General features: G+C 47.8%; 1 protein-coding gene across 2 annotated transcripts; it reads right to left on the bottom strand.

Annotated features, from left to right (window-relative positions):
- Positions 1-1,557: 1,557 nt before the first annotated feature.
- Positions 1,558-21,532, bottom strand: SUGP1 (SURP and G-patch domain containing 1). Of its 2 annotated transcripts, none has more exons than XM_074809131.1 (14): positions 21,487-21,532; positions 21,037-21,208; positions 20,358-20,461; positions 19,704-19,931; positions 17,759-17,882; positions 17,064-17,167; positions 15,258-15,381; positions 12,941-13,491; positions 8,013-8,119; positions 6,758-6,935; positions 6,409-6,515; positions 5,434-5,579; positions 3,039-3,168; positions 1,558-2,492 (listed from the first exon to the last, which is right to left on the bottom strand). In XM_074809131.1, exons 1-14 carry the CDS (start codon positions 21,509-21,511, stop codon positions 2,466-2,468), a joined length of 2,127 nt encoding a protein of 708 aa, XP_074665232.1. In that variant the 5' UTR covers positions 21,512-21,532; the 3' UTR covers positions 1,558-2,465. The 2 variants fall into 2 exon arrangements, with proteins under 2 accessions (XP_074665232.1, XP_074665233.1); XM_074809132.1 differs by having other exon boundaries at positions 17,759-17,870.
- Positions 21,533-21,685: the final 153 nt, after the last annotated feature.

Genomic DNA, 21,685 nt, shown 5'->3' with positions numbered 1-21,685 from the left:
TTCAGTCTAGGGCGAAGGGAAAGCACCTGGGAGTAAGCGGGGGTTCAATCTCCAGGGCTGAGAAATCACCCACCAGCCCCATTTGTACAGGGGGATGTACAAAAAGCAGCTCAACACCCTGGGAAAATAAAAAAAAGGGGGTGAAACCAGGTAACGTGGGGTGACTTGACGCAATAACCTTCAGATCTTCTCAAACACCGAACCCTTTACAAGCGTCACCTGGCTCCCAGCTCTTGCTAAAGCCGCTCGGGGCACCCCTTTGCCTCCCCCTGGTGCATCCCACACGTAACCCCGGGAGATTTCCCAGCGCATCCCGGTGCCGTGCTCACACTCAGCCACCCCCCTGTGCCGGGCAGCCGTCACCACGTCGGCACAGCGGGCACCGCGAGTTCACTCTTTGATGGAAGAGAGTCCAACTTTGGTGACCTTCCGGGTCTGCGGCAGCAGCCGCCTGTTTGATTCGGTTTCTGAAGCTGAGATCCCCCGTTTGTAGCTAATGATGGCGAGGAGAAGGACCGCGCTAAGTGGCTCGCCGGGTCTCTGCAGAACTGACCCCTGCCCGCTGCTCCCAGCAGTGCGGGACTTACAACGACACAAGAAAACACAAGAGCAGAGCAAAGCACCGACTGATGAAGGCGGTTACTGAGAGAAGGGGCTCGGGAGGACCGAGGCCGCTGCGTCGAAATAAAAGGAATAAAACAACTTTTGCCAACACAACATCAACGCAGCAGACGGGGAGCGCGGGAGGATGGGATTAGCTTTAGAGACCCGATGAGCAGCAGCGGGAAGCCTGCCCGCTCCCCCCGCCTCTGAGGGCACGCAGCGACCAGGGCACCGAAAGGATGTTGCACTGCATACTGTGGAATAAAAAAAGATGAAAATGCCTCCGCTGACCAGCAGCCTCCCCGCAAGCCCCTACTTCTATTAAAAAAAACAGCAGAGAAACGGGGAGCCCAGGGCCAGCCCCCCGGTGCTCCCGACTCTGGTAATTCTGGAAAACCAGCTCAGCAGCTCCGGCTCGTGCCAGCGGGATCCCAGACCCAGCGGACGGGGAGAACCGTCACGGTGCAGTTGTCACAGTGCCCTTCATCACCTGAGCAGAAGCCGGGCCCTACCGAAGACCGGCCAGATTTCTTCTCTTTATTTCCCAATCTTCCACAATTACTGCCCACGCTGATTAACCACCCCAACCCCAACACCCCCCTGTGGGAGCCGTACGCCAGCGCACCCCCCGCAGCAGCAAACCCAGCTCCGTGCGTGCACAAGGCGCTCCCACATCTTGATTTTTCTCAGAATGAACCTCTACTGAATTCATCCTTTCCCCCATTTTTATTGAAAGCCAAGTCCTTGCCTCCACGTTGTTAAAAAAAAAAAAAAAAAAGAGAGAATCGCACGCCATGTATTTGGACTGAGAGAAAAACAAATGCAAAAGAAACCAAACCAACTGACCGCACTTTGTTTTCTCTAAGGTGCTTGGAAGGAAAGAGACCTAGAGCAGTCTCAGCCTACAAAACCCCACAGTAAGACTCCTCTTCCCAAAAATTCAGTGATTAAACATAAGGAACAAATGAGTTTTATTATATTTACAGACTGAATGAAGAAAATTTGTATTTGGAGGGGTTTCTTACGACAACAAAATCCAAATGGCCTTTGACAAACTGTGCGTGAAGGCTTGGTTCTTCGTCACCCCCATCCGCGGAAAGCGGTGGCAAGTCCCTTCTTCTGCCAGGAAGCTGGGGGTGAACTTAGTGTTCAGGAAACCAAGAGGCTGTCACCTCTGAAGCTGAATGAACTCGCCCTGCACCCCTCAACCCTCGCAGCCACGCACCGACCGGCGCCTCGACTTCCACAGGGCAGAGGTGAAACCACCAGGCACTGGGTTTGCAATGTCAGTTGAAGGTCAGAGCAGACTTTGGGCTTCACAACAGCATCAGAACTCAGTTCTTCGGGGAACAATAGCCTGACTGAACAACAGCCCCAAAAGTTGGGTTGGAGACAGTCCCTTGTTGTATTTGCAATTAAAAAAGAAAAAAATACAAACAAACACCACCACCCGCCCCCCCACCCCGTGCAGCACAAGCTGCGTATCTGAACAACAGAGGATCTGCTGTTAGGCAAAAAAAAAAAAAAAGCATTCCTTGTAAGATGGCACCGAGCTAACCACGAATGGAGTCCCTGAACTAGTCCTACGGGTATCTTTGGTGCTACCCTCCACTGTCAGCAGGGCACCGTGTAAGATCTGTGTTCTCCTCTCTGAGCACCACCCCGGCCTCGTTACAACAGCGTTGCCACGACACTCGAGTGTGCGGTGAGCAGGCTTGCAGGCCCTTCTTCTGGGTGAAAGATGGCATTGTGACTTCGTAAGTTTTATGATATTAGCAAATAAGAGAATGATAATGCGGTTTCATAACATTTCACAGTAAAATTACAATTGTTTTGAAAATACGTTGTCCCAAAAAACATTCTCAGTAGTAAGGTCGTCGTGGATTGTTCTGTGGGGAATAACAAGAGAAAATTAATCAGAATTGCTGTCTTCCCAGAACAATGAGCACCTGAGCTTAATTATCTGAAAAAGCCACTGAAACGTGACATTTCTGACAGTGAAACCTGAGGTTTGCCCATCAAAAATTACAAGTGTAGCTGCGTGTGTGTGGCTGCTAGGTGTGCTGGCACGCTGAAAGTAAGAGGCAAATGCAAACTTACACACCTTTTACAACAGGAAAACGATTACTCAGAATAAACCATGGATTCACGGACGGCCCATCTGCTTCCTTTGTGTGCAGCATTTATACTTGGTATGCACAGATAAAACTGAAACCAGGGGCTTTTGTATTTAAAAAAAAAAAAAAAGATAGCAAGGAAAGAGCGTCCATGGATGTTTTGGTAGCGATAATTTGATTCAGCATGAGAGCAGAATCAAAGAGAAACTTTCACAGCACCTGCTCTGTTCCAGTGTTCCTAGGAACACTCCCACCCTGACAAGATACGCACGGAAGCCTCAGTGGATTTGTCACAGCTCTGTTTCGGGACCCCCTTACCAGCGGATTCGGTCGGAAGCGGTAGGCGAGCATCATGCGTTTGCGGAACGCCTCGTACTCATCATCCTCCTTGGTCAGCTCGGCGGGACGATCGATGCCAAAGCCAGCTCCATCCACAGCAGTAGTTCCCCTGGTTGGAAAGAGGGAACAAAGCCTCTGAGGTAAGCACAGAATCCCAGAATCACCTCGGTTGGAAAAGCCCTTGAAGCTCCTCCAGTCCCACCATGAACCTCACCCTGACCGTTCCCAACTCCACCAGATCCCTCAGCGCTGGGTCAACCCGACTCTTCAACCCCTCCAGGGATGGGGACTCCCCCCCTGCCCTGGGCAGCCCATTCCAACGCCCAACAGCCCCTTCTGCAAAGAAATCCTTCCTAAGAGCCAGTCTGACCCTGCCCTGGCGCAGCTTGAGGCCATTCCCTCTTGTCCTGGCGCTGGTTCCTTGGCTCAAGAGACTCCTCCCCACTCTCTGCACCGTCCTTTCAGGGAGTTGGAGAGGGCCATGAGGTCTCCCCTCAGCCTCCTCTTCTCCAGACTAAACCCCCCCAGTTCCCTCAGCCGCTCCCCATCAGACCTGTGCTCCAGACCCTGCACCAGCTCCGTTGCCCTTCTCTGGACACGCTCGAGTCATTCAACGGCCTTTTTGGGGTGAGGGGCCCAAAACTGAACCCACTCATCGAGGGGCGGCCTCACCAGTGCCGAGCACATACAAGCCAGGATACCATTGGCCTTCTTGGCCACCTGGGCACACTGCTGGCTCCTGTTCAGCTGGCTGGCAACCAACCCCCCCAGGTCCCCCTCTGACTGGCAGCTCTCCAGCCACTCCTCCCCAAGCCTGTAGCGCTGTTGGGGGTTGTTGTGGCCGAAGTGCAGCACCCGGCATTTGGCCTTATTGAAACTCCTCCAGCTGGCCTCAGCCCATCGCTCCAGCCTGTCCAGATCTCTCTGCAGGGCCTCCCTACCCAGTGCGAGCAGATCAACCAAGCAGATGCGAGAGATCACCCTCCTCCTCACCAGAAGTGCCTGCTGCCGTGGAGAGCAAGGATGGGGGAGCGCTGGGCGCGCGCTGCATCGAGACAGACAGCTGACACCGAGCAGCTGATTGCATCTGCCACGTTTCTGCACCACCCTTCCACACCAGTGACGCTTGTTATTGTTAGATGGAAGCAATAGTGTCAACATGTATTTGCTTAACCTTTCCCAGCTGGAACAGAAATACCCTCGGTGCTCTGGGTGCCTCCCTGCTCAACGCTGCTCTGACGGGCAGACTAACCCTTGGCAACGCACCGGGTTGGTTTGTACCAACTGTTAAACACTGCGCCTGCCTCCCGCTCCTTCGCTCCGGTCCAAACGCGGCAGCAATTCCCTTCCATCTGCAGTAGCACCTTCTGAACCTTTCTAAGAGCATCAGAGATGGTAGAGCCCCAGCAAATCACAACCCTTGTTGAAGCCTGTGATGGGCAGAAACGGCCGTCCCTCTGTCGCTGGTAAGCCACGCTGCTTTGATTACAGCGATCTTTTATCACAGCGCTTCTCTGAACCAATAAACATCCTGCCAGGGAGATCTGGCGAAAGAGGAGCAGAAGTGCTTTACAGAGATACTTTCTATCCTGCAGTAAACAAACAACTTATTTCTGAAAGGATCTAACACTAAAAAAACCAATTTAGAGTATTTCCTATCCCCAATATTTGGTTTTGAAGCTCAGCATATGTTACCAACAGATGATCCACCTAAAAAGAGATGCTCATCTATTTTTGGATAGAACTCTGATAAAGCTTTATTTTATACAAAGTCTGATCAAATCAGAAAATTTCTGTGCAAGAGTGACGTCAAGACAGTTGCATGATCACACCCAAAGCGCTCTGACCTGGACTGAAACATCTTTCAATCACAGGTCCAGCAGCAGCAAATATTGGTGGCCTCTCACCCACAGCACACCAGGGAGCAGCCAGCAGGCACCAACGAGGCTTCGGATGCAAAAGGCATGTTCCTTAATACTTAAATAAATTTATGACTTTGAAGACATGACTAAATCCTCACAGGCCCTGGGAGAGGTGAGGTGCAGACAAGTATTATCTTCATTTTATAGATGGGGAAACTGGGGAGAAGGCACCTCTCGCAAGAACACACCACACAAATCGAGATTAGAAACAAAATGCTCTTGGCTCCAGTCATATCTCCTGCCTGAAAGTATCGAAATCAGGTCTTGGGAGAAAAGGAACCCCAAAGAAATCTGAAACGATTTTTCTCCTTTCCTGTGAGGATTCCATATTCTGTTCAAGTGATGAATTACAGTCACATTTATTGCAGCTGCTTCCAGTAGGCTAGGGTAGGAGCATCAATTATCAGCCCAAGAGGAAAGGACTAAATCAATAGTAGAAGAACTCTGCTTACTTGCTGACTGGGTTTTTAATCCCCTGCCCATCCGAGCCAAGTCCTTCGCCTTCCTTCCAGCCCATCTTCATTAGCATTTGATAACCTATGTTTTCCACAGTCAGTTTGAACTCTTTGTATTCAGAATAATCTGGCTCACGTCCTTCCTGCAGAGACACAAAAGGTAGTGTTGGTTATTTTTTACATGCACCCATCTCTGTGGGTCAGAGGAGGGGAAAACCAGCTTCAGCTACTCAAAGTTAGGATGGTTCTGACAATCAATTAATAACTAGCACGATTTCTTGGGATTCCAGTTCTGCACCACCACAGAGAAGGAAATGGGTAAATGATAAAGCACTGCACAGCCCTATAGCATAATCTGCAAGAAGCAAGCAGTGCTACTGTGAGATTAAGCTGAGAAATATTTAGCTCCTGAATTTAAAGTTGCTCACTGGATCAAGCTTCAGATACAGTTCTTATTTAAGCCAGGATCTCCAGGGAACGTCAGACCCCACGCTGGCTACATGCAAACATTATGGGGGATGCGCCAGCACCAAGAAGTTCTAGTTTAGGAAGAACTGGCAGGTATTGAAGTGCTTTGCATAAGCTTTTTGTAGGCTTTATATTTTCACTTTACTGCAATCATCTGGATAAAATTTCAAATTTTCCTTGCTTGGCGTCAGCAACCACTTATCCAAAACAGCAACAAACGGTGGGTAGTCCGAGAGGCTTGTCTGTAATTTCAGCTAACCCCCAAATCCTGTCCCAATAGTCTGTCCTCTAATTTGCTACAGCCGTTTCTCTGCAAAGAGCAAAAAACTAAGCCCTTGTTTCCTGCAGAAGTAACAGAGCTCCCACTGTACGGGCAGAAGTTCCTCAGGGCTGCAAGGCAGCTACCTGCTGGGAAAAGGGCTAAGCATGCTTGAGATCTCTCCCTCCTGCTACGGGACAAGTCTGAAGCATCGCCCCCGCCCTGCGAAGTCTCTGCTAGTTCACCTTCAGTGCCTTGAAGGTCTCCATGAATTTCTCCAGCTCGTCAGGTGGAAGAAAGTCTCCGATGAAATGTTTCCCTCTGCCCATCTGGGTCAGCTGCTCAGCCCACTCTGCCCAAGACACAGAAGAGAGGAAACAGCAATAACGCAGCGTTCTTTGACTTGGAAATTGGGAGGGTTTGTGAAGCATAAAGCCTCACACCAACAGACAGTTATGAATCTCCACTCAACAGCACAGATCCGTGAAAAGTGACCCTGCAACTCCCATGCCAGCAACGTGATCTCAGGCATCTCCCTCTGGAGGCCTCCGTACCGCCGCAGAGCGAGACGCCTGCACGGCAGCTCCCACACACCTCGCGTCTTGTCCATCTCCATGCGCCGAAGCTGGTGCTCCCACGTTCCCAGCTCGCTGTCCACCTCTTCGTCGCTGTCATAGCCATGTTGGTGCTGCTGAATTGCTTTTTCCCACATCATCTGCATCTCCTGCATGGCTCGCTTGTGCTTCATGATCATATCGTACATCTGCTGCATCTGGGGGCAGAGAGGCGACAGCGCGCTCAGGGAAACGCCCCCGTTCCCAGCAGCGCTTTGCCCCAGAGGCACGTGGAGTTCTGCGGCAGCGCCCGCCCCGGCGGCCCTACGGGGTACATGTTGGCAACTACAAATCCCAACGGGCGGTGCCGCGGCTTGATCCGACCCGCTCGCTTTCCCCATCAGACAGGAGCATTATCACAGAATCCCAGAATTGGATTGGAAAAGGTTGGAAAAGCCCCTCGGGATCATCGAGTCCAACCCTCAGCCCGACTCTACAAAGTTCTCCCCTACCCCACATCCCCCCACAGCTCATCCAAACGGCCCTTAAACACACCCAGGGGTGGGGACTCCACCCCCTCCCTGGGCAGCCTATTCCACTCTCTGACCACTCTTGCTGGGAAACATTTTTTCCTCATGTCCAGCCTGACCCTCCCCTGTTGCAGTTTAAAGCCGTTCCCTCTTGTTCTGTCACTAATTCCCTGGGAGAAGAGACCAGCACCAACCTCTCCACAACGTCCTTTCAGGGAGCTGTAGAGAGTGATGAGGCCTCCCCTCACCTTCTCCTCCTCACACTGAACAGTCCCAGCTCCTTCCATCGCTCCTCACAGGATTTATGTGCTGGTTCCTCTAACAGAGGTACCTTGGTATCACCACTGAGGACTGCTGCCATCCGCTCGGCCCCACACAGTTTAAACATCACCCTCTTGTTCTGGCAAAAGCCAATTCTGCTCTCTTTCCCCCAAAACTTGCAAGTATTCACTTACTTTCTCCCCACTGCTGAAGCAATACATAACCAGCTGCAGATGTGACACAACAGACCTTATAGATTTTGGGGTTTAGTTTGGTAGGACAACAATTGGCTGGCTTAATTCATATTCCCCAAAGTCCTCTAATATTTCTGCTGACTGCAGCACCACATGATTCTTAGGCATTCAGCACAAATCCTAGAGATTTCTTTGTGGGCCAAGTTTCCCCAACTGGGAAAGTTTCTTTGCTACCTCCACCTCCATTTTCGCATTTAACCCAGCCACACTGCAACACTAGATGAATTTGGAAATCATTTCAGGGCATTACCTCCTGCTGCTCTTTCAGCTGTTTCTTCTGGGCTTCGGAGAGCTCCGTCACACCCACCAAACCAACCGGTTTCCCTTTTTCATAACCAAGACCCTTGAGGTCCTGAACTGTAATAAGCACATGTTAAAAGACTTTCAAAAATCTGAGACAGCTGTTGAGACCAGCGAAACCGTTATCTCAAGATCCCCACATGAAGTTTTACATTTATTTCCTCGTTCCAGCATTGAGACCCTTAAGTGAAGAACAACCACCTGGTAGGACTTGGGAACCACAGAGGCAGGGAAGCCACCGGGTCGCAGCTCCTTCACCAGCCAGCTCAGAGTGTTCCCTCACCCCGGCCCAGGGCTCTGCCCGGAGCACGTCAGCAGACTCGCAAACCACGTCTCACATCCTCAGGGGTCACACTGCATGGCAATCTGCTACACCGTGCTTTAAAAATTATTCCTCCTTAAGATTAATTCTCCTCATAAGGCTTCCTCGTGAACCCCGGCCATTGCAGAGCGCGATGCTTAATTATTCAGAATTGAGTCACAGGCAGATCTGAGCCTGTCAGCTCATTGGCCAATCTGTGCACGTAAGTGTCTGCTGATTACTATGTAAACAGCAACTTCATTCAAAATGAAAAGCAAATGACCACATTAGAATAAAGACATGAGCATTATGCTGCTTTTGGAAGTTGCCATTCCCCAAGGAGATTTTAGTTTCTAATCTACAGGCTCAAGAGCAGCATTGCCAGGGATGTTGTCCCTGCTTTCAAAGAGGGGGCATTTTAAGCCTCTGCTTGACAATCCCATTGATGTACCCTCCTTCTCCTGCAGCATCCCTTTTCAGAAGCTCCTCCTTTGGAATCATTTTTGCTGTTTTATCAGGTAAGCCCTGAAATTAGATACTAACACTATCTGGGCAGGGCACCTACTGATTTAAAATGACCATACGGCACTCTGAGTTCAAAGGGCAAGTTACAGGGAAGAGAGAGGGGGAAAAAAAAAGGAAGCTTATTTTTAATTGCTGCACCATGAAAGAAAGTAATAGAAATACTGCTGGGGCTGCAAAAAAAGAGATTTACAATGGAGATTGCCTTGCGAACTTGGTTCATAAATACCTGGCAGCTCCCAGCTAAAGCACCTCAGAGCTAAGATCCCAACAGGTAAATATTTAAGGGGTTTAAAGAAGACACACAACCGCACTTGAAAAGCGCATTGCATTTTTTAATACACGGATTTCTTCCTAATGACTGCAAAAACCTCCATTTGAATGTAAGTCCAGACTACAGTTAAATGATGCTTCATTAATTATTCATTATCTATTAATTATGAAGCCTGATAATAATAGGATCATTGTTCATGACACCAAATGTCTACACAGCATGCTAATTAGGCCCCAGGGGTCATCTTCTCCCTTCCTCTTATTCGCAGGCAGGGCAATTGATCTGAGCACTCTTATCTCCCCTCCCTTCCCGCACGCTTTCGGCCGAGCACTCCACGCTGGGGAAGGGGCCTCCTTCACTCCCGGCTCCCAGGGAGAACATACAACAGCGCATCCACCCTCCCTCACACAGCTACAGCCTCTGCACATTCGCACCAGCACCGGGAGTCAACTCTGCAGGAAGAGTTATGTAAAACACTGCAAGAGGTTTTCCAAGAGGAGGGAAGCAAGAATTTGTGTTATGCTAGGTTTGGTGCTAGGATACGCACTTTCAGCTCCCAAGAAATAAGAACGAATAGACAAATAAACCTATCTATTATTGATGAACAGCCCAATTTCTGTCCCGGAGGGGAGTAAGATTTGGGAACAGTTTTAATGAACACGCTACACCTATTCCACGTAAAGAAGAATCTGGCTCCAAACGTTACGTGAGACTGGGGCACTTCAGCATCAGCTCCAGCCAAAGATTCACCTCCTGTCTCAGGGCATGGGAAAGCTTTCTCTGAATGCACCGAGGAAGACTCTCTGCCCTTCACAGAGGTCAGCAGCTCTTTGGCTTAGCTCTGAATTGCATAAACACTCAGGCTAAGAGCCAGGCATGGCTCTAGAGGCCTCGCAAGCTGGTGCCTTGCCAGCATATATAACCACCTTAAAGGAGAAAGGTGAGACCGGAGCATCTTCTTTTACTTCCCAGAAAGCATATGCCACTGCTCCTTCTTGTGCTAAAACTACATCTGGTTTGTCTGACTGCTCTGGTACCTTGCAGACTTTATGCTAGGAGATGCTGAAAGTCACTGCAGAAATTCAGCTCTGGGAGATATTTTTGTAGGCTTGGCCCGAAGTATCACAATACAGGGAAAGTTGACGGAAAAAGCAAAGCTCCACCCCAAGTCCACATCTGAAGATAGAAAAGTCTATTCATAAATAAGATCAGTCAATGAATTTACATAAAAATAGATAAGATTTATAAGTTCCTTCCACCAGTCGAGCACCAGGCAAACGCTACGCAAAAGATAAGGAGTTGCTTCTCAGTCTCATGTTCAGCAAGCCTGGGAAGAATACATTTTTTTCCTTGAATGACATCAGCTTTGCCTACAGGGTTAATGGTGCAGTCTATCTGCAGCATTGGCAGAAGACTACCTGAAGGTTTATCCCTTTCCCACATGCCCAAAGAGGAGCTTGTTACAGAAGGAAACGTCCTTTAAGGACAGCAGGAGAAATCCCAGTACAGAAGTGCCTGATTTTTTGCTTCATAGTCTGAAGATCTAACTGAATTAAAACTCATCAAACCCCAACCAATCCAATATCAGGTTTCAGAAAATTCTAATGACAGCCTGTAATTTCCCATTAGTCCACAGAGTTCACTAATCACAGTATCTCCGTTCTGTTCAGCTTTTCAGATGTATTAGTCCCTGCAGTACGTATGCAGTTAAGTGGTTTGTATCAATACATTTAAGAGGAGCCTTGTTTCTGTCCAAACAGGCTACACTTTCTCCTCTCCACGATACTGATTTATTACTAAGAGTAGACAGGAAAAGAATCAGAACAGTCCTCCACTAATTCCAAACCAATTGCTAAGGATAAAGCACTAAGACGTAGATATTTAGGTACCAAAGCATACTGTGCAAATCTAGCCTTCCACAGGACCAGGGCTGTAATTTGGAATTCTCTTCACCTGTCAGGTTGAAGAGGTTGATTCTAAAAAGGGATTAGTCCATCTGAACCAATAAAAAAAAAAAAAATCCTTCCCCGTGCAGAGCATTAACAGCGCATTAACAGTTGATTTGTTATGCCTGGCAAATTGTTTGCTGTCCTTTTCTTCTACTTGACACAAAGCCCTGCAGAAAGTGAGCATGAACACAACTAGCATGTCCCTGTCTAATTAAGAGGAAGCTAAAAGAGCCAGGGGAGATTTCAGCAGGAAGCATGCTGGAATGAGCACATGGATACCCCTGCAGCCCCCCCCACTGCAGCAGAAGGTATTAAGACAGAATCTGATGCTTGTTTTGATAGCGCCTGCCCCGCTTCATCATCAAAGCTTCATTACTGTCTGCAAGAAAAAAAAAATTACTCTAGAGGTACAAAATCAGGAAAGACTTTTGCATCTGATTTCTGCCTTACTATGAGCAGCAATTCAAGGTCAGATAAATAAGCCACCCAGGTTGGTATCTCGTCCTGTACATACGAGATGTAGAGCCAAGACTTCTGTACAGGGCTGTGATCAGAAGACAGAATTACATAGGAACTTCTCTTCATCTACATTTGAAGTGCTGGATTAGGAGACAGAGTCTTTCCTTCCTTCCTGACCTCTGCAGAGCCAACAGACACCACAGCACATATACAGCCAACCCTGCATCTTCCCCAAGCCTCACAATCAAAGCTATTAACAGCTGAGCAATTACCTCCTCTAAAACCCAGCTACAGCAGAAGACCCACGGACTTGCTGGAGCACTGAGTTGTACAGGATGACCATGTGTTGAAAATTATCTGTGGTCTCACCCTGCAACTCGGAAAATTACAGCTTGTTTTCTATGACTTGTCCCGCTTCATCTGTTCTGCTATTGCTTTTTGGAAAAGGTCCTTATTGAGACAGGTACTTACTACTTTTCCTGTGACTCCAGCCCCATACTATTAATTCTCTCAGTTTGCCAACACCGACACGCCTTATCTTACGTCTTCTATTTTTCACATCCTTTCCCCATACCACACTAATTGGGCAAAGGATTCAAAGATGCCATCTTAAACGTCTGCATTCACCTGTCACCCTTGAGTGACTCGATTTTTGTATGCATCTCTAACTGCCTGCCTAATGACCTATCTGCACATGGACAGATGAGCCACCAGAGTTCAACCTCCAAGAGCTCCCGAGAAGTGCCTCAACTGGAAGAATTCTCTTCCAGGGCTCAAAGAGCGCTGCACCCCCTGGGCGATCCTAGCAGGTGAAGTAACAGGAGCATGAGCCTCGATGCTGGATGAGGACTGTGAACCCCGTCTGTAATCAAATGAACTGAAACGGGTATAAATTGGAACGGGAAATTATAGTCGCGTCCGCCAGCACTTGGGGAACAGAAGGCTAAATGGGAATAGCTGATCAGTTAGAGTGAGATGGAAGCGCTGCCCAGGGTTTTTATCCTACCATGGGGAATAAGCATAGTTCAGCCTTTGATATTTGTTTTCCAACAGACTCTCTTCCTGAAGTGAAATAGCCCTAAACAGCGTAGAGGCTGAGGCTGTAATGAGCTATAGCACAGCAGGGTTTTAGAGATAGCTGGAGAACGATAAGATCCAATCCCTGGTGTCAGCGAGATAAAGTGGTTTATCTGGGCTTCCACACAGGGGAGAGTTAGCTGCTAGACCCAGCTGAAAGATAGGGGGTTGGCAACCAAGGAGATTACAACAAGAGATAAGACTCACTGGGTTTTCCGTTTACAAAGCCAGCTGGGCTAAGGCAGAATGCGCCCCCCAGGAAAAAGTTATTCAACACAATATCCAGCCCCACTAACCTGAAAGAGGGGAGGGAGAATCCAGCTGTTGGACGAGCTGCGGGAGGGGTAATTCAACCTTGTCCTCCTCGGGCCCCCACCTGCTCTTCCGCTTCTTTTTAGTAGTGCCTGTAGCAGCAGCTGTAGTTGGTGTTGCAGCCGTAGTTGTAGCTGTCTGATCCGGTGGAGTTGTAGAGGATGATGGTGAAGGTGAGGGCAAGGATGAGGGCACGGGCAAGGGCGAGGGCACGGGCAAAGGCAGAGGTGAGGGCACGGGCAAAGGCAGAGGTGAGGGCACGGGCAAAGGCAGAGGTGAGGGCACGGGCAGAGGTGAGGGCACGGGCAAGGGCAGAGGTGAGGGCACGGGCAAGGGCAGAGGCAAAGGTGAGGGAACAGGCAGAGGCAAAGACGATAAGCACAAAGGTGACGGTGATGCCTCGGGACTCGTCTTCCTTTTCAGGCTGGACTCTCCAGGCAAGGAGGCACACACAGTGCTGGTTTTGGCCTTACGGAACTCCTCCAGTTTCTGCCGGTAATACTTGTAGCCTTTGCTGTTTGGCTCATACAAAAACCTATAAAGAAAAAAAAAAGTTTAGATGTAACAATCATACACAGGGGCTAGATGTAGCACAGTTTGGTCAGGGCTTTTCTTTCCTGCAATGCTCTTGCACAACTAGCCATCCCCCACGCTTCCTTGCTCTCCAGCACCATCCTGTGTGTATGTGCATGCAGCGCAGGGCTCCGCGTGCCTTTGGGATCAGGAAGCATATTTCCCATTCATGAGCAAACCACCGTTATTTTTGGTGCCAAATAAACATACTAAAGAGGATCATGTTACATTTGTGGAAATGCAAGGTCCTCCCCCAGACTTCACCTGCCTTCCAGAACATGTCTGGAAAAACTGCAAGGGGTCCAACAACACGTCGGGTTTCAGTTCACAGAGGAAAACAAACATTCAGGTTGGGAATGCCAAACCACTGCCTAAAGAAACTGCTCCCAGGCCTCTAGTCAAGCTAGAAGCGTTGACATTACCAGTCTGCTTAATTACACCACAACTCCTCCTTCTGTTCCCTCATACACAAAAAAACATTGCTTTATTTGCTACCCCTTCCAGAAATAGGCATCTCTGACCTTTTGGGTAAAATAAAACTCCTTAGTCTCTGTGGGAAGAACATGAACAATCCTCAAACTAGCAGCTATGCAAAAAAAAAAATAAAAAAAAATCAATATAGTCATGTTTGTTACAAACATGTTATCTTTTTGGGCTCACTCCAGTTTAAATACTTCACACAGAAAACCTGTCTAGTCCTACCTCCTCTACAATCTTCCCTTTTTAGAGGAGCAGTTTAACACTTGATGTAACCTCTCCTCAGGATAGTGCCTGCTCCCACAAGAAAACATAAGAGGTGACAGGCCTTTCCCACCTATCGCAGCACAACACACACAGGCGAACACAAACAGCTCTCCAATGTATTTTAAAATTCACTAAATGTGGTCTCGCATCCCTGCATTTGAATAACAGCATTAAGGATTGCTTCAGGACCTAGCAGAGGGCAGGATGGGACCCTCCCCACGGCAAACCTGATGAAATCCTAACAGAGGAGATTGTGTTTAACTTGCCCATGCTCGGGTGGGATCACAGCGGTGTTTTAAAGTAAATAATGAAGCAGCTCAGATATTAGCACATCTGTCTAACGTGATTCACAACACAAGGGGAGCACCCCAGAGGGCCAGAAGGCAGCCAATAAAATGCCAAAATATCAGCAACAAAATAAGGCTTGCTGAGCCCCACTTCACTTCCAGGGAACACACCAAATTGTTTCTAAGAGCAGAAAAATAAAACAAGGATGAGACCAAAGGGAGACATTACACAGCTGTCAGTGAGCACTGACAAGAGCAATGCACGTCTGAAAGGCTGAAAAAGATATTCCAAAGGGGGAGCTAATGGTGAAGGAGTGCTACCTGTACGGTAGTGAAGATGTTGTGTAAAGAGCAACCCAGGAAATTAATTGGACAGCAGTGGTATGAGTGGTGGATGGGGGCCCACACCAAAACACAGCTAGAGGGAAAAGTATAAAGGTTAGAATTCTACTGGAACATTGCAACAGAAAACAGGTGGGGAGGGGTGCAGGTCGTAAATTAATTCTGGGGAAAGCGAATCGATTTCTTTCTCTCTGAGCCTTGCTTTAAGCTGTGAAGCTTGAGAATGTAGAAGTGTCAGTGCTATATAAGTGCACGGTCCTTGTAACTTCAGAGTTACCACAAGCTTGTCTATTAATTCCCCCTAAAAAAAAAAGACTCATCCCCATTACACTGAGCAGCAGGTTTGTTCCTTTACCTGAAAGCATGGTTCTCGCGGTTGTTCTGCAAGGCAATAGCTTCCACCTCGGGACCCCCGTCTGCTATGAACCTGGCCAGTTTCTCAGCAGAGTTCCTTGTCTCTTCGTCGTCTGGGGGTGAAACTTTAAGCAGGCTGTCAGTACTGGGCCCAACTCACACAAGCAACAGTCAAAGCCTATCTGTTCTAAGAACCCCAAGAGCAGAATAAGGGCAAAAGGTCGAGTTTAATTTTTAGAAATATCACACATAAACAGTCATAAGAGTTTATATCACAAAAACATGATATCGCATAAGGTTGTACAACAGCTTTGTAACCAGAGGAGTGCCCATTCACACATCAGCTTCCCCTGTGCCAGGAGCTAGATGAGAGCAGATTAACAGACAAACCAGCTTTTGTCTCCAAAGATGGACACTCGTTTCTCTTTACTGCAGAGGAAGTCTGCTTCTTCCCTGCGTCAGGCACTTCTCCATAGGGTTACACTTCAGCACTTGCAATTATCTCTAGTTAAAGGCTTTGCCACTGATGTCCCCAGGAGTAGCAGGAAGGCCTTAGAAAAAGCGGCAAACTAATACCGCACCGCAATCCCACGTGGACCTACTGTCACTGCACATCTGCCAGCCATTTTAGGGGAGGGTTGTAGAACAGAGGAAATTCTCCAGGGAACAGTCCCCATCCTCACCTGGAAAAGGTGGCTACTGCAGCCTTCGTCCAAAGGCACAGAGAAGGCTCATTAATATTTCAAGCATGTTTGATGTTTATAAGGAGCCAGGCAAATATGTTATTTAGCCACGACAGCCTTATATGACATTTGCTACCTGCACAGTACCAGTGCCAGTACTCCAGTGTGCTGGCACAGGACCAGGAGGCAGAAGACATGATTATAAGCCATGGACAAGTCATAACCTTTCCTTGCTTCAACATTCCACACCTGTAAAGTATGGATAATACTGCTTAGCTTCCAAACCATTGCATCAGTTAGTTGATATTGGAAACAAGCTCTTTCAGCCTACAGTCTATTAAACCATGATTTGTTTGAGCTGTTAACTCATCAGCGTGACAGCTAAATTGCATTAAGACTCCTCTCCACAAAAAAGGAAGCTGACACGGAGGGGCTGAGTGATTTCGCCAGGCCCACGCTGCAGGCCTGAAACAGAGGCTGGACTAGAAGTGATAAATGCCTGGCCCCCAGACCACACTTCACGTGCTAAATAATTTCTGTCTCAACACAGTTAACCAGATTCCACTGCTCACACCACCTGTCTGTTGGCAGATCATCCACTTCTGCTGTTTTCCCACCTGAAAACACAGTCCCTCACTTGCAAGGGTTTATGTCCCAAGCAGAAAAGAAAAGCTTCAGATAAGGAAACAGCAGCAGAAATGGGGATTATGTTCAACAAACAAACAAACCATTTTCATTTTACAAATCAAACAAGAAATTTTCCTAAATGCATTGTCACGGCTGAAACACCTTCCAGAATACACACAATGGAGAATCATTTGAGTTCTCTTTAAGTGTTTTGGAGAAATAAAAGGAAAGTCTCTTTCAAGAGCCCATTACCCAGGGCACGGTATCACATGCTGTGGGCGTGGGAAACAACCATTTTTGGCACAAGAGTTTGACGCCATCATGGTGATGTTTGATCACCATCTCCTTCCATTTTGAAGTGTTATTTACAAGCAGCAGATTGACAGCCAAATACCCACTCCAACTGTTTCCAGAACAGAGCTAACGAGCAGTTACAGAGAGTGAAGAAGTAAAATTTAACTTATGTAATTCATATTTCAGATCCCAGTCTTAATTACCTTTCTGAGAAGAGGATGCCTGAGAACTTTGATTCTCTTTTCTTATCTCTGCCACTTTCTTTCTGTAGTAAAGGAATTCTCTGCTGTTCTTATCATGCAAAAACCTGGGGTGGAAATGGACGAAAAAAGGGCAGAAAAAAATGCATCAGCGACAACGATACAAACATTGATACTCTGCGATATAAACAGCTCAAAATCAAAAGAGATACAAAATAGATAAACTACTCAGAATGTACTCAAAATGTGGATTACAGAGTCTTCAGCATGTACAAATATACAGAGCTTTAATCTAAGGACTCGCAGCCAAACTTCTTGTGTCACTTGAAGGGAAATAAATAACAGTCTCTTCTGATAGAGGAGGGAATCCTCCGTCCGCAGCCACGCAGCGTGTCAGCGGCGGAGGAGACAGACCCGTCCCGAGACCCAGTCCAGTCTCCCCAGGTGCTGTGCAAGCACCCAGACCCCCCGACTGTGCTCCTAACTCCAGCTGATGCGCTGCCTCAGCACCACCACAGTGTCCCTTCCTGCCTCACTTTCCCCAGCTATAAAACAATTACTCGTAACAAAGCTCAAATCCACCAAACGATAAACTAAACCAAACACATCCGCCAGAACTACAGACACAAGGCTGATGTTTTTCTCCTACAAAGAGACAACGTTCAGCTTTGGAAGACAAGAGTTATCACTGCACTTACGAAAAAGCTGGGTTATCCTTGTAGTCTTCCATAGCGACCTTCTCTAATTCTGGTCCCCCTTCAGCCACGAACCTAGCCAGCTTTTCCACCACTTGTCGGGTCTCCGCATCCTCTGGGGGTAAAACTTTAAGCAGGCTGTCAGTACTGGGGTTCAACTCACACACCAAACAGGCAACAGGTACATTACTTCTAAGAACCACGGCGGCAGACAAAAGTAGAACGGGAATGGGAAGAAAAAGGATGAAATGGGGGATCCAGTCTCACACAGCTGTACAAATTACAATCCCTAGGTTACTGTCAGCCTCTGCACTCCCCTAGTAGGAAGTTCATACTTTGTCTAGATTTTCTCCCACAAGGAAAAGCCTAAGATTTGGATCACCACAGCTTAGGCTGCAACTTCAACTGCAACACAATTTGCTTCTGACAATTCTACTCCATACAAAACACAACGGGGAAGAACAGGAATTTGGTTTTAGCCACCACATTACTCGCTAAAGATTACAGATCCCAGTTCCCAAGCCATCGCTCTGTACCCAGCTAGCGGAGACAGATTGTGGAGCTGGAGCACACAGCTCTTCCTACTGGCATATGCCCATGTCTCAGCCCTCGCTTGGAGGGAATCCCACCAGAGCTAAGAGGAGAGCTCAGTCTCCAAGAAACTGTGTTGCAGCCTCTGTGCCAAGAAAGGGACCCACTAACACCGAGAGCGGTTACGGAGCTGATGCAGGACACGTTCAATGGGAACTAAATGCAGGCGTTTGTCTAGACAACAATATTTTGGGTAGGGCGCTGAACAAAGAGCACGCAGGAGCAGAGCTGTTCACGCTGATCCAGACTAGATTTGAACCCACGATTTTTGAATTAAGGGTCCATATTCCATCTCTGCTCCCCGCAGCCAGCGGCTATTTCTCACATTCCTGCAGTGCATTTCACGCTTGAGTTCAGACTTGCTAAGCTTATGCTTTTATAAATACCACCAGAAATAGCTAGGCATGGTTTTGTAAACATATAATGAAATAAATTATGACACAAAGCTTAGTGTGACTTATTTAGCAACTCCAATCTAATTTTATACTTAGTACGCATGCATGAAATTCAGATTATTAAGCAAATCTGCCTTCTGGCTTCCTAGCCTAGGTTATCCAGATAAACTTGGTTATCTAAGTGCTGCAATATTCTTGACTGGTTTTCTATCCTGCTTAAAGCAGCCAGGACCTAGAGATGAGATCTTCTAATGTAACTTTGACAAGGGGCAGGAACTTTGATTTTACCTCATCATAGCTCTGTGCCTAACACGCTATCTTATTTATTAACACACACAATTTTTCCCCCTACACAGCCACTCTCAAACTGAGGACTTTTCATTTTCTATCATTTAAAAAACTGAAATTCCGTTTTAAATACAAGCATTATGTCTATATATTTTCTAGAGAACTCAGCACTAGGCATAATACATTTTGATTGTACAAAAGCAGGATTCTTTTGATTAGCAAACAATCAAGCACCACCAAAGGCAGCACATATTTTTTCTCTATTTTCACAGAGACTTACAGACTGGTCAAGCACTTGCCTTGGTAATTCAGAGAAAATAAATCTTCCTAGGCACAAAACAGACCCGTCCTAACTATGGGGAGTGACCTCTCTCCCATGCTGAGCTCAGGTGGGATCAGTAGTATCTCACAGCATTCAGTTCTCAGCTTTTCTGCTGAAGCTGGCTTTGGAGGAGTCCACCAGCATTAACTGCTGTCATTTATATTTCATGATGCAGAAGTCTGCACACAGGAATTGTGCTAAGAATACCAATTCACAGCATAAGGCAAAAAAAACCCCAACCCTTCACTGGGGAAAAATATTGAAGGAATCCTGTTCCCACACTCAACTCCTACCACTAGGGTAAGTGGACCTGCACCCCAAAACAAACAACGTAGTACAAGGTGTCATTTACCTTTAATTTCCAACCACTGCTCATAATCTTCCTCCTCATCTTCATCTGGCGACTGAAACACACTGAGGCGGTTAACGACTGGGGTCTGTTTGGAATGGGAGTAGTTCTTCGCTTGGTGCAGCATGCTGCTCAGGACCTGACCGGGGCGCTTCCCAAACAGCATCGGTTTCTTCCCAACATTTGATGCTGAAGTGTTTGCCGAGTTATTAGTAGAACTTGGGGGAGGTTCTTAGAAAAGAATGAGGGGAAAATAATTCCTGTGCATCCTTACTGTTTTAATCTCAGGTTACAAATAACAACTCAGGCAGTAATACAGCTGCAACAGGCCGTTATTTTCAGAGTAAGTTAAAGACACTGACTGGTAAAAGCTGCAAAACAAAGTGAAAGCTGTGATGACTTTTTACAAAGTGAGATTCAAGCTAGAAGAGAGATGCTTGTCTTTACAGCACCTACGGAGGGAAAGAGGGCAAACCTCCCTGACGCATCTCGAAGACTTTAATCCAAATTTAAAGGGGTCATCATTGCTTTAGAACTTACTCGTACTCGTAACAGCTCATAGCAGGGTTTCTAAAGTGAACATACATGGAGGCAGCTCACACAAAGCTGGTATCACCAGGAGAAGGAAGGCCTCCTGTGGTTCAGAAGTCGACCTACCAGTACTTGACTTTTCCTTCTGCAGCTTGAGAAACTGCTGGAGGAAACTGCCATCATTAACAAACTTGTTGGAAACACAGGCTTCATTGTCAGTACCGTCATCTCTGAATAGAAAAAGAAAAGTAGGTGATGGTACTCATCATCCTCCCCCATCCCCTTCACATGCATCTATTTTGAACAGAAAACAAGACAAATGCCAGTGACTACTAATCTCTCTCACCCAAGGTTGAAAACACACCTACCTTTTCCAAAGCACAAGAACTATTCAGCTTGCTGCTTACAGCATTTACCCACACCCTCCACCTGGTTTGTTCACTCTGTTGAAACAGGATTGCTACTTGCTCTGTTATGCTACTCTGCTTCCAAGAACCACAGAGAATCATTTAACTGGAGAACTGTGCTAACTTTTAGTAAAAGATAACAGGAAGCAGAAGGAAAGTGTAATAATACCTTGTTAAAAACATGAATGCTGTCAGCATATATCTGTTCTCACTAGTACCTGAAAAATCTGGCTAGCTCAAATAAAGTAGCCTTTACTCAGTTATCAATTTCAGCTTTCTCAGTATTTGCCTCCAAGTGCGAGAGCTTTGGAAAGCTTGTCTCTTCAGTTTCATTTGACAAACATGCCCCTTTTCCATCAGCGAAGCTCCCATCTAAAAGCACCGTAATTCACACGTACTCTCCAAACAGAGGTAGCTGCTGTATGCTCAGGTAATTCTGTTTCGCTTGCTGCTCCAGTCTGGCCTCAATCTCTCTCTTCTTCTGCGCTATCAACTCCTCTTGGTGAAGAATATTCACGTTTGTCTTGGCCGATTTAGATTGCGCGACCCCAAACCACCGGCTCGCTTTTCCTACGGGGAAAATTAATTTCTTTTTTTCTCATTTTTCCTACGGGGGGGTAAAAATCAAAGCTGCGGCCCTCGGGGCCTCCCTGAGCCACCGCGCCGACCGGGAGGGATGATGCCACGGCCCTGCCCCGGCCACATACACACCCACTCCCAACTCCCGCAGCGGAAGGAAGGCCGCCGAGCACCGTACGCCGCCACCCCCGCGCAGCAGCCGACTGCCAGGCCGCGGGGCCGAGGAAGGACAGCGGCAGAGGCCGGGGGTGCAGCAGGACCAACCGTACCTGGCGCATCCCTGGGGTTGTCCATTTTGGAGCTCCCGTCCCACAATGCACCGCGGCTGGCGGGGCGGGCGGTGCCGGGCGGCTCTGCCGCAAAGACCTCTGGGAGACGTAGTCCCGCGGGGGCCTCCGCCTCCCTCCCCGCGCCTCCCGCGGCAGCGAGGGCCGGTCAAGGGGCCGAACCGGATCGCTGAGGGGGGCT

The sequence above is a fragment of the Strix aluco genome, chromosome 29 (genome assembly GCF_031877795.1).
Source record: "Strix aluco isolate bStrAlu1 chromosome 29, bStrAlu1.hap1, whole genome shotgun sequence".
NCBI classification, from domain to species: Eukaryota; Metazoa; Chordata; class Aves; order Strigiformes; family Strigidae; genus Strix; species Strix aluco.
The sequence above is the reverse complement of the archived record's forward strand: the minus strand, read 5'-3'. Positions and strand labels throughout refer to the sequence as shown.

Excerpts from the sequence above, each read along its gene's own strand:
- SUGP1 (XM_074809131.1), bottom strand. The coding sequence starts at position 21,511 with ATGGACAACCCCAGGGATGCGCCAG. Across the intron at positions 13,492-15,257 it reads CGCGAGAACCATGCTTTCAG|GTTTTTGTATGAGCCAAACA; the intron begins GTAAAGGAACAA and ends TTTTCTTTATAG. Across the intron at positions 5,580-6,408 it reads AGACCTTCAAGGCACTGAAG|GAAGGACGTGAGCCAGATTA; the intron begins GTGAACTAGCAG and ends GTGTCTCTGCAG.